Source organism: Hyaena hyaena, unplaced genomic scaffold, assembly GCF_003009895.1.
Source record: "Hyaena hyaena isolate Hyena2069 unplaced genomic scaffold, ASM300989v1 scaffold_12, whole genome shotgun sequence".
Taxonomy (NCBI): Eukaryota; Metazoa; Chordata; class Mammalia; order Carnivora; family Hyaenidae; genus Hyaena; species Hyaena hyaena.
Genome location: NW_024080644.1, coordinates 6,211,118 through 6,228,127, shown reverse-complemented (window position 1 = coordinate 6,228,127; position 17,010 = coordinate 6,211,118). Strand labels below are relative to the sequence as shown.

At 35.7% G+C, this 17,010-nt stretch overlaps 1 protein-coding gene across 1 annotated transcript in view; it reads left to right on the top strand.

Annotated features, from left to right (window-relative positions):
• The window catches only part of CFAP47 (cilia and flagella associated protein 47), a 500,885-nt gene that overhangs the window by 456,893 nt on the left and 26,982 nt on the right, over window positions 1–17,010 (top strand). The window contains exons 62-63 of the mRNA XM_039256279.1: window positions 2,983–3,154; window positions 6,709–6,870. Of these exons, the coding sequence (XP_039112210.1) occupies window positions 2,983–3,154; window positions 6,709–6,870 (334 nt within the window). The remainder of the gene's footprint in view (window positions 1–2,982; window positions 3,155–6,708; window positions 6,871–17,010) is intronic.

The following is a 17,010-nucleotide window of genomic DNA, read 5'->3' as shown; positions in this document are numbered from 1 at the left end:
CTGCTTCAGATTCTGTGTCTTCCTCTCTCTCTGCCCCTCCCCCACTTGTGGTCTGTCTTTCTCTCAAAAATGAATAAACATTGGGGTGCCTGTTTGGCTCAGTTAAGTGTCCGACTTCGGTTCAGGTTATGATCTCACAGTTCATGGGTTCAACCCCTGCGTCGGGCTCTCTGCTGACAGCTAGCTCAGAGCCTGGAGCCTACTTCAGATTCTGTATCTCCCTCTCTCTCTGACCCTCCCCTGCTCATGCTGTGTGTGTGTGTGTCTCTCTCTCAGAAATAAATAAAAACATTAAAAATTTTTTAAAAAATGAATAAACATTAAAAAAAAAAAACTAGTGGTATCACTGATAGCTTATTGCCATTTTTTTCCTCTCAGACATAAGCTCCCTGAGGACAAAAACCATACCTGTCATTTCAAGGAGAGCTTTTCACATACTCTTAGAGCATAATTGAAGTTAAATATATATATATACATTTAGTTTCATAAATTCAAGTGCCTTTTTGTTTTAAAGTTTTACTTATATATATATTTAGAGAAACAGAGAGCACACATGTACACACATGCATGTGTGAGCAGGGAAGGGACAGAGAGAGAGAGAGGAAGAGAGAGAATCTCAAGCAGACTCCATGCTGTCAATACAGAGCTCAACACGGGGCTCAAGTCTCAGGACCATGAGATTAATGACTGAGATGAAATCAAGAGTCCGATGCTTAATCAACTGAACCATCCAGGTGCCCCTCAAATGCCTTTTTAAGATTTGCTAAAAACGACAGAATCTTCCCTCAATACTGAAAAATTTGTTAAAGTAGTCTGAAGGACTGTTGACTTTTAAATTTGAAATTGTAATGTGTATTATGGGAAACTATGTTTATTTAAATACCTTGTGGTTTTTTTTTTTTTTTTTAGAAATGTGCATTTATTCTCTTAAAGCTGTGAGCTAGGTTTGTCATAAGAGATTAATTTTATCCAACAATCAGATAATTAATTTATACTGGCTTCACCGGCTCTTATCAATCCAGTCCACATAAAAATATATACTGTATAGATTCTCTCCAAATTGGGAGCATAGCACAAGGCATGTTTCTCACTTAGTAATATGACTTTCCAAATAAAACGCAGAGACTCTTAACAGATTACTTCTAAGGTATGATACAGAATGTCAGTTTATCATGATTTTATCCAACCTAATTCTTTTCCTCTCCCTTAGGTGCTCATATGAATGTATTGCAGTTACAGACAAGGGGGTTTTGTGTAGCTTGAAAAATATATTCATATTGTTTCTACTTGTCCCACCTCCTGTCCCCTAGCTGATAATCATGTCTCTATTTTGTACCAATGGATCTTCTTATGATTACAATTATAACATCCATAGTGACAGATTTCCCACAGGAGGTTCAATGCTTCTGAAACTAAATTTAGCTTCTCATTTCTTGTCTTCTCTCCGACACAAGCATTCCCATAAAGGCTTCAGTAATTAAGTAGAAACAGATGCAGGGCTCAACTACATACAGTATTTGCTTTAAAAATATTTATGTTATTTGAATCCAATGCAAATCTCATCTCCCATTAAACACTCAAAATTCTTAAATGCTCCTTCTCTGTATGGATCACGGCTTCCTATGGAACATTTCCATATCTCATTCCCAGAACAAAATAGACACATTATATGTAGACGTGTTGATTTTGCTACAGCAAAGACAGGTTATTGATAGGAACTGTAATTGCTGATTTTTTCAACAGGATGAAAACCAGCAATCCAGGAGGTCAGAAATAAACTTTTATATGTGGGAAAAGAAAAAGATCTTGTAAGGCTGTGGGTCAGCCAGTGATTTAACATTAATAAGGTTTGCTGGGCAGTCATTAAATAGGACTTTGGCTTGTTATCGCCATGCTATATTTCAGAGTTTCAGATATTATAATCAACTACTTCTTTTTTATTTTCACGTTCATTTATTTTTGAGCGAGAGAGACAGAGTATGGTTTGGGGAGGGGCAGAGAGAGAGGGAGATACAGAATCTGAAGCAGGTTCCAGACTCTGAGCCGTCAGCACAGAGTCCGACGTGGGGCTCGAACTCACAAACTGCAAGATGATGACCTGAGCTGAAGTCAGATGCTTAACTGACTGAGCCCCCCAGGTGCCCCTGTAATCTACTACTTCTTAAAGATGGTCTGTTTTCTGTACAATTGCTTAAAGAATGGTGGCCATGAGTTCTGTGAATCCAGGGATCACGTTTACCTTTATACACTAGATACCAACCTTAGAAATGACCTCAGCTGTGGACCAGGTCAGGTTATGGTTCCCTGACCTCTCTCTTCCATGATCCATATGCAACATACTTCTCAATTTGGCACTTGGTCTCCTTACATGTATGTGGAGGGTTAATATAATAGATGTTTGTGCTTCTCTTATATGTGCCAGTACTGAATTTAAGGTATTTTTCACATGTTCCCAACAAAACCCTGCTATGTTTCCTGGTTAAGAAAATGGAGTTAACCAGATTATCTAGAATACCCCAAGACTAAAACATGAAGAAATCTCTCTTTTATTAAAATATACCAAAACTTGAAAATTCTGTCCTAATAGATTAGGATGCTATTTTAATATTGTTGAAACTCAAATCTTTCTTTATAAATTATAAGTCTATAGGTTTGTAATATATTTGTTATATTATTTATGTTTTATGGTAAATACTAATTATTAATTTCCATCTGGCTATCTCTTGTTTCATAAGTCTGAATTTAAAAAATCAAGGATGGTGAGGATTGTCTTTTGCATTTATTTTTTATTCATTCATTTATTTATTTACTTTTTAACAAAACGTAACTGAGCACCATTATATACCTGGTAATGCATTAGATATTACAAACACAAAGGCCTCCCTCTAAAGGCCTGTGCATGTTTAGTGTTGACAGGTAATTGATTTTCAACCTGTATATATTTAATTAAATTAAAATGCATTTTAATCTTGATTTTCTTAGATATGTTTCTAACACGTGAATTTGAATATGAAATTCAGTTTGAATCTGACGTTGTGAAGTCTGACTTGGAATCCTGCATAGCTTTGTATTTGATCAAAAAATCTCTTAATGTCAAGGCTGAAATGATCACATTGGTCTTCAATTTGATTTTTGCACCAAAGAAACCATTGAGGTAAACATTTTTTCTTTAAATAGTATTTATATTCTTTGCATCTGTATATTATTACTCTTTTAAACAAAATGTTGATTTTTCTCTCCATTTTTATTTTTGGGTTGTATTACTTCTTTGATGCTGTTGGGGTAAATATTTTGATATTTAGCTAATATCAAATATTTGATATTTAGGTAGATGATCTCTAGCTATCAAACTATGAAAAGTATTCTGATGAGAAAAAGTAGTCCAAAGTGATTAGGAGTCTAAGAAATCTTTCAAAAAAGAAAGAAAAGAAGGAAGGAAGGAGTGGAGGGAGGGGGGAGGGAGGGAGAAAAAGGAAGAGACACCTGGGTGGCTCAGTTGGTTCAGCGTCCAACTTTGGCTCAGGTCATGAGCTCATGAATCATGAGTTCAAGCCCTGTGTCAGGCTCTGTGCTAACAGCTCAGACCCTGGAGCCTGCTTCGGATCCTGTGTCTCCTTCTCTCTCTCTTGCTCTCCTGCTTGCTCACTCGCTCTTTCTCTCTCTCTCTCTCAAAAATAAATAAAGATTTAAAAAAAAATCCTTCACAAATTGTGACCTCCCAAGAATCATTAGGGTATAATATTAACAAAAGAGAACAGCGCACTTTGTAAAATATTTTTGAAAAGTACTGACTTGGTACTGTGCATTGGAAGCATGATGTTTCTTGATACTGCTTCTCAGAACCAGTTCGAATGATAAAATGCCTCCATTGTGTTCTACTTGTCAATTGCTGTCATTATGCTTTTGCCACCAAAACCATAACATTGCACAGCCTTTAGTAAGTTTTAAGAGGATCATATTGGAATCTGTGGGAATAGTGACCTTTGAATGTCTGTCTTCTGGGAAACCCCAGCCGGTGTCTTTATATTGACTTCTTAGGCAACTGGTACTTAGCACATGCAAATGCTGTATGACAGGTCACATCTGAAATAGAGGCTTCTTTGTGTCTAATACAGAGATACCGATCAGAACCACAGTATACACAAAGCACAAAATTACCAAAGCACAGCTGGTAATGGAAAGACAATCGAAATATTACCTGTGCTTTTAGTCATTTTTGTAGTTTAACTAGGTATTTGAAGTAGTGAGACATGTATTTAAAATGTCTTTGAATATGTAGTTCTTCTTGAAGATAAAAGATGCCAGGGTCATCTTCAAGAAACGATAATAAAACCAACCTGCAAGAAGATAGTATACTGTAAACATTTATTTTCTCTTTTATGTTGATAGTTTTCTATGATTATTGTTAGTATAGTTTTTCATAGTTAGCTTTGTATTATGTTGATTTAATGGTACGGAAATTACCAGCAACAACCAAGAGGGGACAGTGTTACCATTAGTGAACAAGAGCACAACCAGTGTGGGGTGCAGGTACCTGGGTGGCTCAGTTGGCTAAGTGGCCAACTCTTGATCTTGGCTCAGCTCATGATCTCACAGTTCATGGGATGGAGCTCTGCTTGGGATTCTGTCTCTCCCTTTTTCTCTGACTCTCCCCCTGTCTTTATCTCTCTTTATTCTCTCTCTCTAAATATAAATAAACTTAAAAAAAAAGAATGTGTGTGGCGCCTGGGTGGCTCAGTCAGTTAAACATCCGACTTCGGCTCAGGTAATAATCTCACTTTGTGAGTTGGAGCCCCGCATCAGGCTCTGTGCTGACAGCTTAGAGCTTGGAGCCTGCTTCAGATTCTATACCTCCCTCTCTTTCTGCCCCTCTCCCACTCACACTCTGTCTCTCTCTCTCTCTCTCAAAAATTAACATTAGAAAAATTATTTTTCAAGAGCACAACCAGTATGAATTTATACTCATTCAACATTTTGTGGACTTAGAGCTTCTTGGTGAATATTTGAAAAACTGATTTAAGACAACTTGTATGCATGATTCATAAATTTTTGTGAGCATTGTATGACATTCTGATGTAGTTTTATATGTTTTGTGCATATGTGTGTGTATTCATTTACTTTTATCATTCCTTCTTCATTATTTATTTGGGACGATTCACTAGAAGATACAGTTAAGGGAGAAAAACCAAAATAAAATTATGAAAAAGATTAAGTTATGAAAAAGAACAAGAAAATAATTATACCGAAATCATGCTTTACCTAGATAAGTAAAATAAGTATTCTAGTCAATTCTTTTCTTCCTGTTTGGCAAGGGAAAAAAAAAGAGAGAAGAAAAGAAAACAAAATTTTCATGTTTTGGTAAAAAGAAAATATAGCATTATTTCACAGCAGTTAATACAATGTAGTGTTTCATATTCATCTTTTCACAGAGATAGTGTTGTATATAATAGAAATAATTGTCAGGGCCCTAAATGGTGGTTTTACAAAAACAAACAAAAGATTATTTCTACAGGTCTTGACCTTTTCTTTCAATAAGAATCAAGGGTCTAATACAAAAACATGAGAGATCTTTAGTTACTATGGTCGTGAGTCAGATGATTCTCAACACAGGTCCAAACATATTTTTAATAAATAGAGAAATGATTCCTATCATTTGTCTTAGGGTATCTTAAGAAATAATAATTATCTTAGCTCAACTTCCTCAGGAAACTCTTTACCTGCTGTTCTTTCCGAGAGTTTTATTTAAAAGGATTGCAATTTCTTTGTCCGACGACATATGATATTGCAGCTACACCATTACATGTTTGCATTATTTCCAACCTAAGCCAGCAAACAAATAAGTAACCGTTCCTCAGTTTCACCCACTGCTCCCTGTGTCCACTCTCCTTCATAGCCAAATGCTTGGAAAGGCTATCTCTAATCACTTCATTAACCCAGCTGACATTCAGTTATATGTCATTATGTAAAGTGCTTGTGGTCTTTTCATTTAAATTAAAATTGCAGTTTAATTTATAAAAATCTTTAAGTCAATTTTATAAGTCTTCTAAGTGTCCACAGAAAATATAATTTTTCTATGTGAAATAAGAATTGAAAAAACTTTTCACAATGTTCCATTTTGAACAGAAAATTCCCATCTGGTGGAAGACCTATTTGGGTTTTTTTAATGTTTATTTATTTTTGAGAGAGAGCGAGCGAGCAGAGGAGGGGCAGAGAGAGAGGGACACAGAGAATCCAAAGCAGGCTCCGTACTGAGGGGCTCAAACTCACAAACGTGAGATCATGACCTGAGCTGAAGTCATGCACTTACCTCACTGAGCACCCCAGGTGTCCTAGAAAACCTGTTCGTATAACACCTGGGGCTCTTTGCCATCCTCACCTTGGATTCTTAAGTATTATCATACTCTGTGCTGATTACAGAATATTTGAAGTCAATTATACATATTCTACTGGTTCTTAGTAAATAACTAGAGAGTAGATAAGCTGTGCTACAAAATAATTATGTCACAGGGAGATTGATAATATAACCAAAGACCCAAAAATTATTCCTAGAATGTAATAATAGTCACCTACATTTTTTAAAGAACTGTGGTTTTACTATAACCACAAGGTTTGCTTACATTTTCAACCTAGATATTGATCTATTATGTTGTATTCTCTTTTTGCTTGTTTTCCTATAGTATCCTTTATAATATCTTTTTTCTATTCAAGGACTCAAATTACACTGAAAATAGAGTGCTTAACAGATGGGATCTGGAAGTTTCCCATAACATTGGTTGCTACTGAGCCTGATGTGGATGATGTCATTGATATTGAAGGCGTTGGTTTATTTAAGGAATCTATTGTCGACTTCAGGCTGACAAGTCAGACGAGGTAATATATCAAGCAAAAGTATGTAACTGGTTTTGTGAATATAATTTATGCTGACCTGGGAAACAAAATTTAAGATGGAAAATTCTAGCATGTCATCTTTTGCTCTTTAAGCCAGAGAAGTATTGCTACTACGAATCAAAGCTGTATATATTTCATTATTTTTAGTTAAACATTGGAAAACAGAGTCTACAAAATGAAAACCAAAAAGCAAGACACAAAAGTAAACAGATATTGAAATTTAGGATCATTTTTATATTTGCTTTTCAAAGGATGTTATTAATGTATATTTATAGCCCACTCTTATTAAGTTTTTTATTTTAATTCCAGTATAGATAACATACAGTTTTATGTTAGTTTCAGGTGTAAAATATAATGACTTAACAATTCTATACATTACTCAGTGCTAATCGTAGTAAGTGTACTCTTAAACCCTTTTACCTATTTCACCCATCCCCCTACCCTCTCCCCTCTGGTAACCATTAATTTGTTCTCTATAGTTAAGAGTCTCTTCATTTGTCTCATTTTTTCCCCCTTTGTTCGTTTATTTCTTAAATACCACATGTGAGTGAAATCATATAGTATTTGTCTTTCTCTCACTAACTTATTTCACTTAGCATGATACTCTCTCCCTCCATCCTTGCTGTTGCAAATGGCAAAATTTTATTCTTTTTCATGACTGAATAATATTGCATTATATATATATATATATATATAATATTGCGTTATATATATATAACCCTTTTTATCCATTCATCTATTGATGGACACTTGGACTACTTCCATAATTTGGCTATTATAAATAATGCAGCAATAAACAAATAAAAATAGAGCCACATTTATCCTTTTGAATCAGTGTTTTTGTATGCTTTGGGTAAGTACTCAGTAGTGCTATTACTGGATCATAGCATAGTTCCATTTTTAATTTTCTGAGGAACTTCCATACTATCTTCCACAGTGGTTGCACCAGTTTATATTCCCACCAACAGTGCATGAGGGTTCCTTTTCCTCCACATTCTCACCAACACTTGTTTCTTGTGCTTTGATTTTAGCCATTTTGCTAGGTGTGAGGCGATATCTCACTGTAGTTGTTTTTTTCATGTTTTTATTACATTCCAGTTAGTAACGTGCAGTGTAATATTAGTTGCAGGTATAGAATTTAGTGATTCATCACTTACATACAACACCCAGTGCTCATCACAAAATGTGCCCTCCTTTATACCATCTAGCCCATCCCTCCACCCACCTCCCCTTCAGTAACCCTCAGTTTTTTCTGTGTAGTTAAGAGTCTGTTTCCTGGTTCGCCTCTCTTTTTTCCCCCTATGTTCCTTTGTTTTGTTTATTAAATTCCACATATGAGTGAAATCATATGGTATTTGTCTTTCTCTGACTAACTTATTTCACTTAGCATAATACTCTCTAGATCCATCCAATGTTGTTGCAAATGCAAAATTTCATTCTTTTTGATGGCTGAATAATATTCCATTTTATATATGTACCAAATTTTCTTTATCCACTCATCAATGGATGAACATTTTGGGCTCTTTCCATAATTTGGCTATAGTTGATTATGCTGCTATATACAGTGAGATGCATGTGCCCCTTCAAATCAGTATTTTTGTATCCTTTGGGTAAATACCTAGCAGTGCAATTGCTAGATCATAGCGTAGTTTTCTTTTTAACTTTTTGATGGACCTCCATACTGTTTTCCAGAGTGGCTTCAGCAGTTTGCATTCCCACCAACAGTGCAAGAGGGTTCCTCTTTCTCTGCATCCTCATCAGCACCTGTTGTTTCCTATGTCATTAATTTTAGCCATTCTGACGGATGTGAAGTGATATCTCATTGTAGTTTTGATTTGCATTTCTCTGATGATAAGTGATTTTGAGCATACTTTCAGGTGTCTATAGGCTATCTGTATGTCTTCTTTGGAGAAATGTCTGTTCATGTCTTCTACTCATTTTTAAATTGGATTATTTGTTTTTTGGGTCCTGAGTTGTATAAGTTCTTTATATGTTTTGGATACTAATGATTTATTTGATATATCATTTGCAAATACCTTCTCCCATTCAGTAGGTTGTCTTTCACTTTTGTTGATCGTTTCCTTTGCTGTGAAGAAGCTTTTTATTTTGATGTAGTCCCAAATAGTTTAGTTTTGCTTTTACTTCCCTTGCCTCAGGAGATATATCTAGGGAAAACTTTAAAGAAAGATGGACTGTCTTTCCCATAAAATGTAATGGTTTGGGATTAAGAAGTGGTTTAAGTAGAGATGATCAGGTAACCTATATTGATTCTCTTTTCTGTATTAGTATTCTGCTCCACCATAGCTATCCTTGTTATAACAGAGGCAGCATGACCACAATACTTTTACTCATCTCACATGTAAAACATATTTTATACATGTTTTTGAGATATAATGTACATGCCATAAAATGTCGTTATAAGTATACAATTCAATAATTTCTTTGAAAAATTATAGAATTTGTAATCATAATCACATTCAAGATTTAGAACTCTCCCATTTCCCCCCAAATTTCCCTCCAGCCCTTGTTTTCACCCTCAGTCTCAGGCAGTGATTTGCTTTCTGTCTCTATAATCTTGCCTTTTCTGGATATTTCATATAAATTAAAAATGTGCTACGTAGTCTTTAACAGAAAAACACTGTTTTTAAACAGTGTTAGGTTTACATCAGAATAGAGTAAGGTGTAGAGATTTCTCATACACCTCCTGCCCCTACTCATGCGTAGCCTTCCTGATTATCAACTTTACCCACTGGAGTGGTACATTTTATTTTTACCAGGGATGGAGCTACATTGACATATCATGATCACCCAAAGTGCATAGTTTACCTTAGGGTTCACTCTTGGGGTTGTATATTCTTTGAATGTGGAAAGAAGAACAATGATATATATGCATCATTACAGTACAGAGTGTTTTCAGTGCACTAAAATGTCCTCAGTGCTTTCCCTATTCATCTCTCTGATACCCCTGGAAACTGCTCTATTGTCTCCTAGTTTTGCCTTTTTTCAGAACGAAATTAGAATCATCCAGTATGTAGGCTTTTCATTCTGGCTTCTTTTACTTAGTAATCTGCATTTGAGGTTTATCCATGTCTTTTCATGACTTGATAGCTCATTTTTTTTTTTTTAGCATTGAGTAATATTTTACTGAATGTACCACTGTTTATTAATCCATCCACCTTCTGAAGGACATGATTGGTTGCTTCAGGGTTTTGGCAATCATGAACAAAGCTGATATAAATATCTGGGTACAGGTTTTATTGTGGATGTGTTTTCAGCTATTTGGAGTAAACTCCCAGGAGTGTGATTGCTGGAACTTATGGTAAAAATATGCTTAGTTTTGTAAGAAATTGACAAACTGTCTTCCACAGTGGCTATGCCGTTTTTTACTGTCACCAATTCTGAATGACAGTTGCCGTTGCTCTACACCCTTGTCAGTAAGAATGCCATCAGTGTTCTGGATTTTGGCCATTTTATTTATTTTTTATTTATTTACTTATTTATTTATTATTCTTAGTTTATTTTCATTTATTTTGAGAGGGGGGGAGGGACAGAGAGGGAGAGAGAAAGAATCCCAAGCAGGCTCTACACTGTCAGCACATAGCCCAATGTGGGGCTCAAACTCACGAACCGTGAGATGATAACCTGAGCTGAAATCCAGGGTCATATGCTTAACTGACTGAGCTACCCAGGTGCCTCTGGATTTTGGCCATTTTAAAAAAGTGTAGTGGTATCTCATTGTGGTTTTAGTTTGCATTTGCCTGATGACATATGATACATCTTTTCAAATGCTTAACTTGACATCTGAGGATCTTCTTTGGTGAGGTGTGTGATAAGGTCTTTGGCCCATTTTTTTATGGGTTGTTTGTTGTTTTTTGGTTTTTTTTTTCTCTGAAGTTTTAAGAGCTCTCTGCCTTTATTGCATAACAGTCCATTATCAGATGTCTTCCACAAATACTTTCTCCCAATCTCTAGCTTGTGTTCTAATTCTCTTCATATTGTCCTTCACAGAGTAGAAATTTTTAATTTTAATGGGGTCTAACTTAACAAATTTTCTTTCTTGGACTGTGTCTTTGCTGTTGTATCTAATAAGGCATCACCATACCCAATGTCATCTAGCTTTTCTTCTATTTTGTCTTCTAGGAGCTTCACAGTTTTATTTTTTACATTTAGGTTTTTGATCCATTTTGAGTTAACTTTTGTAATGGGTGTAAGGTATTTGTCTAGATTCTTTTTTTTTTTTTTTTGGCATGTGGATGTCCACTTGTTCCAGCACCATTTGTTGAAGAGACTATCTTTGCTCTATTGTATTGCCTTTGCTCCTTTGTCAAAGATCAGTTGACTGTATCAATCTATTTCTGTCTATTTCTGGGCTCTCTGTTCTGTTCTGATGATCTATTTGTCTGTTCTTTGGCCAATATCACACTGTCTGGATTACTGTAGCTTTATAGTAAGTCTTGAAGTTGGGTAGTCTTATTCTACAACTTCCAAAGATATTTCAAATTATTAGATATTTTTGTTTACATGTAAATTGATTTAATGCATTCAAACAGTTTTAAGGACTAGTGGAATAGTTTCAATGATTTTATCATAACCAATATTTTCTCAAATGCAATATTGGCCAAAAAAAGGAAACAGTTGGAAATAGGTTCCCCAAATTATATTTTTCAATTATACCCAATGTTGTTACCCTTTGCTACTTATGTATATTTTATCTCCCTAATAGTTCACACGGTTTTTACTTTATGTTTGAGCAATTGAAATTACCTCATTAGATTCTCTGCCTGTCATCCCTTTCATTCCAGTATACATTCTGCATTTCAGTAAAACCAATCTCCTTAAAACAGTGTTATTAACATGTGACTTCCCTTGTCAAAAGCATTTGATGGTTTCCTATTGCTTTCCCAAGGTGGCATCTAAATTATGCATGCTGTTCATGGTCCTAGCTCACTCTGACCTTTCCAGTTTCTTCGTTCCACTGTCTAAAACAGATCATCTGCTTCAGTCATCAGGAAAAAAGAGTCACTGTTCTTATCCATTACTCCTCACCTGTCTTCACTTTCTGTCTGCTTCTAAAATACCCTTTTTTTCTCCTCTGCACATTTCTAAAATCTTCTCACTGCCCTTCTCATCACAATATAATCTTACTTGACCATTTGTATACATATATATATATATATATATATATATATGCATACATATACACAAATATATATATATACATATATATATACACACACATATGCATATGTATCTGTTCCTTAGTCATCATATATAGGATTTTTTTTTGCAACTTCTCCTATGTCTTTTGTATTTGCCATACGAGACTTTGTTCAGAATTAGTTCCTATTAAGTATCTAGTGATGAATCAAACTTAAAAAAGTAATTTAGAATTATTCATTTTATTCATTCAACAGAATTTCCAAAGATATACATTCCACTTAGGCCAATATAATACAGGTATTCTCTTAGAAAAATTACTGTTGTTGTGTGCAAGAGAACAACATGACATTCTGCCTTAATATGAAAATATAAACCCAGTATGAAACTCATAATATGGTCACATTTTGGAAGGTTATAAGATTCTTAATGTGCTTTTCTCCTCTAAATGCTTGAATCAGAGTTAGTATTCAATAAATATTTATTTAATTGTGAGGTACTGAGGTAAAAAAAAAAAAAGGTACTGAACCGATTCCTGCAGGCAAATTCAATTATTGCATATCATTAGGGAATAGGCATATGAAAAGGTGGTGTTTTATTCCAATTATATTTTACTCTATAGAAAGGGAGATCCCCATGGGACCATGTTTTATTCATCTTTGTAAACTCACTACCTAGGTACACAGTAAGCTATTTCAGTCAACAGGTATTTTAAACTGAATCTTGAAGGTTAAGTTGTCATTTGCAATGCAGGTGAGGGAAGGGAGTGAATAAGTTCCAGGAGGAGGGTATTATATGTATAACGTTCTAGAGGGATGAGACAGTGAGTTCTATTGAAAGAACTGAAAGTAGTTAGAACGACTGGAGTTAGGAGTACCATGAGGAGACTGGGAGCAGATAACAGAGAATTGGCATCCATTCAGAAGTACTTATCTAGAGAGCCATTGGGCTCCTGGGCTCTGTGATTCTATTAATTCATCATGCCTGAGAATATGACATTCTAGAGCACAAAATCACCATTTAGTATTTTATATATATATATAAATTTATATATTTTTTATTTTATATATTTATATATCTCACCTATTTATAATAGGTGGATAATAATATTCAGAAATCACAAAAGTTAGAAAATAAAGCATTAAATAGATATATATGAATTGTATCTTATTGTGCCAGTATTTTAATTTTTTGTTCCATCTAGAGTTTTGATATCTATTTTAGTGTTTACTGATAAATTATATATATATATCTCATATCTCTGTATGTAGTTTCCTTAATTGAAATTTAACATGGCCATAAAACACTTTGTCAGTGCATGTGATATCTCTAGATGTTGCAAAATCTTGATAGCAAAATTCACAAGTGATCAACTTTTAACACATGCATTTGGGTGAATAACAAAAAAAAAGGAGACAACTTATCTGAAAGAAATGTAATTTGCTGATGGAAGTTTGATAGACATGCAAGGCCCTAATGTTCTCTCATAAAATGTAGTCATTGGGATTAGTTAAGAGAAAAAAGGAAGGAGGAGGGGACCGTCATATAAAATCCTCACATCTTGAGTCAAAAAATATCCTTTACCTGTTTCATAACAGTCCAAAGATATTACTCCTTCTCTTCATAAAGAAGGGGCTATAAATATTGCTTGATGTTAAAATAGTGTAAAGCATACGTTGAGTAGGTTTGTAGTACATGTGGCAAACAAGACCTTAAATTGCAAGATTGTTCTTTCAGAGGATGGATAATATTTAGAATAGATATAATCAATAAATGACACTGTTAATAATTTTTTGTGGTCATAGGACTAAACTCATGTGGGTCAGGAAATGAGTAAAGCAATTATATTTTTGCAATTCTCCTATAAAATTATCACACTAGTTTAATCTTTAGGAATAAATATCTATTTTTTTCCCACCAAGCTGAGGGTCTTATATGTACAATGCTGCAAAATGGCCAGTTATTCTTTTTGTAAGTTTATGTATTAATTTTTTAACTGATAAATTATACTTTATTAAAATTAAAAAATACTCTTTGACATTGTTTTTTTAAAGACTGGTTTTTTTTTTTCTTTCATAGTTTATTGTCAAGTTGGTTTCCATATAACACCCAGTGCTCATCCCCACACGTGCCCTGTCAGTGACCGGCTCCGGCCGGGGTCCAGGGGTCCCTGAAGGATGGACGGTGTCGGCGAGGGAGGGATGAGAGAGGCCCGAGAGTCTTTCTGGTCACCAGGCAGGCATTTCTGCTCTGACTGGGGCTCAACTTTATTTTATGTGTTTGGGGGACGGCACAGAAGTGGCATTTGCCTTAGACAAGGATTTCTGATAACAAACTTCTTTGATATGTAAGAATTTCCCAGAACATAGATTTGTAGACGACTCCTGCGTAAGCTTTATCAATAGTGAGATAGGTGATTTAGATGCTTATCCTATGGGGAAGGAGGTATCTTTAGCCTATCAGACAATGTTTTTAGCATATAAGGGTGAAGTTACTTCTCTGTGAGCAGGGGTCAAACAGGTCTTTCAGGAGACACCTCTGCTCCCATAATCACAAAAGAAGAAGTTCCTCAATAGGTTCCTCCACAGGGAGCAATCAGCATGTTCAAGGCCAGAGTAAGTCACTCCAAGTACTTGATAACAAATGCCTTGGGGTGGGGGGCAGCTAGTGCTCCAGGCAGAAACAATTGGGTGGGGGTGGATATCTGCCCTTAAAGAGCATTAGGCTCTTTGTCTCAGGGCTAGACTCAAGCCTCCTTTATTATGTAAGTCTTGGATCTACAAGGCCTTATAACAATCATCCACAATGTTTTCATCGGAAATCTCTTTGGAAAAGGCAGGGACATGTTTTTCCTTTTGAGTAATCTGTGTGGGGAATATCGGTCTGATCTGGAATATTGTGAGGCCTGGTCGGTACCAGCAGCCTCATTTCCAACATGAGCCAGTAGTAGCAGAAGGAGATACCAGTTTTCGTTTCTCATGGCAGGAGCTGTGCAAACGCTGCCATTTCCTCGTTGTGACTGTCATCCAGCGAGGCCAGTGCGGCTCCCAGCAGTGCCCTCCCCCATGCCCATCACCCCCCTTCCCCTCTCCCCCACCCCCATCAGCCCTCAGTTTGTTTATGTATTTATTTTGAGAGAGAGAGAGAGCAAAAGCAGGGGAGAGGCAGAGAGAGAAGGAGAGAGAGAATCCCAAGCAGGTTCCACACTGTCAGAGCAGAGCTGGATGCAGGGCTCAGACTCATGAACCATGAGATCATGACCTGACCTGACACCAAGAGTCGATGCTCAACCAACTGAGCCACCTTGGTACCCCAAAATGGCCAATTATTAATAGTAGCCCCTGTAATACAAGAAAGTATAATGGATTATAGTCTGTACCAGGGAGTTAATGGCCAGTAGTATAAGTATAGTAGCTGGCTCACGAACAGGCATCCCACAAAGAATAAGTGAAGGAATAAGGCAAATTAAGAAGGAAAATTGTTAGAAACAATATTCACATCTTCAGCTGCTTAATATAGCTATATAGAGTATATGGAGAAGAAGCAAAGTATTACCTTCGCCATGAGGAAGCAGAAATTTATTGTATAATACCATTGAGATTTTGTGAGACTAGACAATTTTGAAGCATACATTTTTTTTAAATCTTTGTTTGTTTTGAGAGAGAGAGAGAGAGAGAGCAAGCACACATGCAAACTGCCCAAAGGGGCAGAGAGAGAGGGAAGGAGAGAATCCCAAACAGGATTTGCGCTGTCAGCACAGAACCTGACGCAGGGCTCAATCTCATGAACCACAAGATCACAACCTGAGCTGAAATCAAGAGTCAGACACTTAACCAACTGAGCCACCCAGGTGCCTCAAAGCATACATTTTTGTTAAGACTTTGTTTTTAGAGCCAGTTTTTTTAGGTATATATAAAAATTGCACATAAAATACAGACAGTTCCCGTATACCCCCATCCCTAAACCCCAGCACACTTTCCCCTATTAATAACCCCTTGCATCAATGTGTTACATTTGTTACAATTGACACACCCATATTCATATATTATTATTAACTAAAGACCATAGTTTACATGAGGGCTTACTTTTTATGTTATACAGTGATATGGATTTTGACAAATGTGTGTCAGACATTATAGTAGCATACAGAATAGTTTTCACTGCCCTAAGATCCCCCCATCTTTCACCTATTTATCCCTACCCACTTTATGAACCCTTGGCAACCACTGATGTTTTTACTGACTCTATAGTTTTATCTTTTCCAGAATGTCATGTGGCTGCGGTCATATAGTATGTAGCTTTTTCAGACTGCCTTCTTTCACTAGCAATATGCATTAAAGGTTGGTCCATTTTTTTTTTTTTTTTTTGTAACTTCATAGCTCATTTCTTTTTAGAGCTAAATAATGGACATCTTGGTAGATTCTAGTTTGGGGTAAGTATGAAAAAACATTGCCGTTAACATTATGCAGGTTTTTGCATGGATGTAGGTTTTCAAATCATTTTGATAAATAGCTAGTATTAGAAATGTTGGATTGTATAGTAAGCATATGCTTAGGTATGTAAGAAACTTCCAAATTATCCTCTAAAGTGGCTCTACCATTTTGAATCTCCAGCAGCAATGAATGAGATTTCCTATTGTTCTCTGTCTTCATCAGCATTTGGTGATATCACTTTTATTGGAGTGTAGCCATTCTAAATAGTGGTACCTCACTGTTTTAATTTGCAGTTTCCTAATGTTAATGACATTGAGCATGTTATATGCTTGTCTGCCACTTCTATATCTTCGTTGATGGGGAGTTTGTTAAGATTTTTTTTACCTATATTTTAATTGGATTTTTGATTTTGTTCTTGTTTAAAGAATCATTTGTAAATTTTGGATATAAATCCTTTATAGGTACTTGTTCTGAAAAGATATTCTGTCAGTCTGTAGCTTGTCTTTTCATGCATTTAACAGTGCCTTTCACA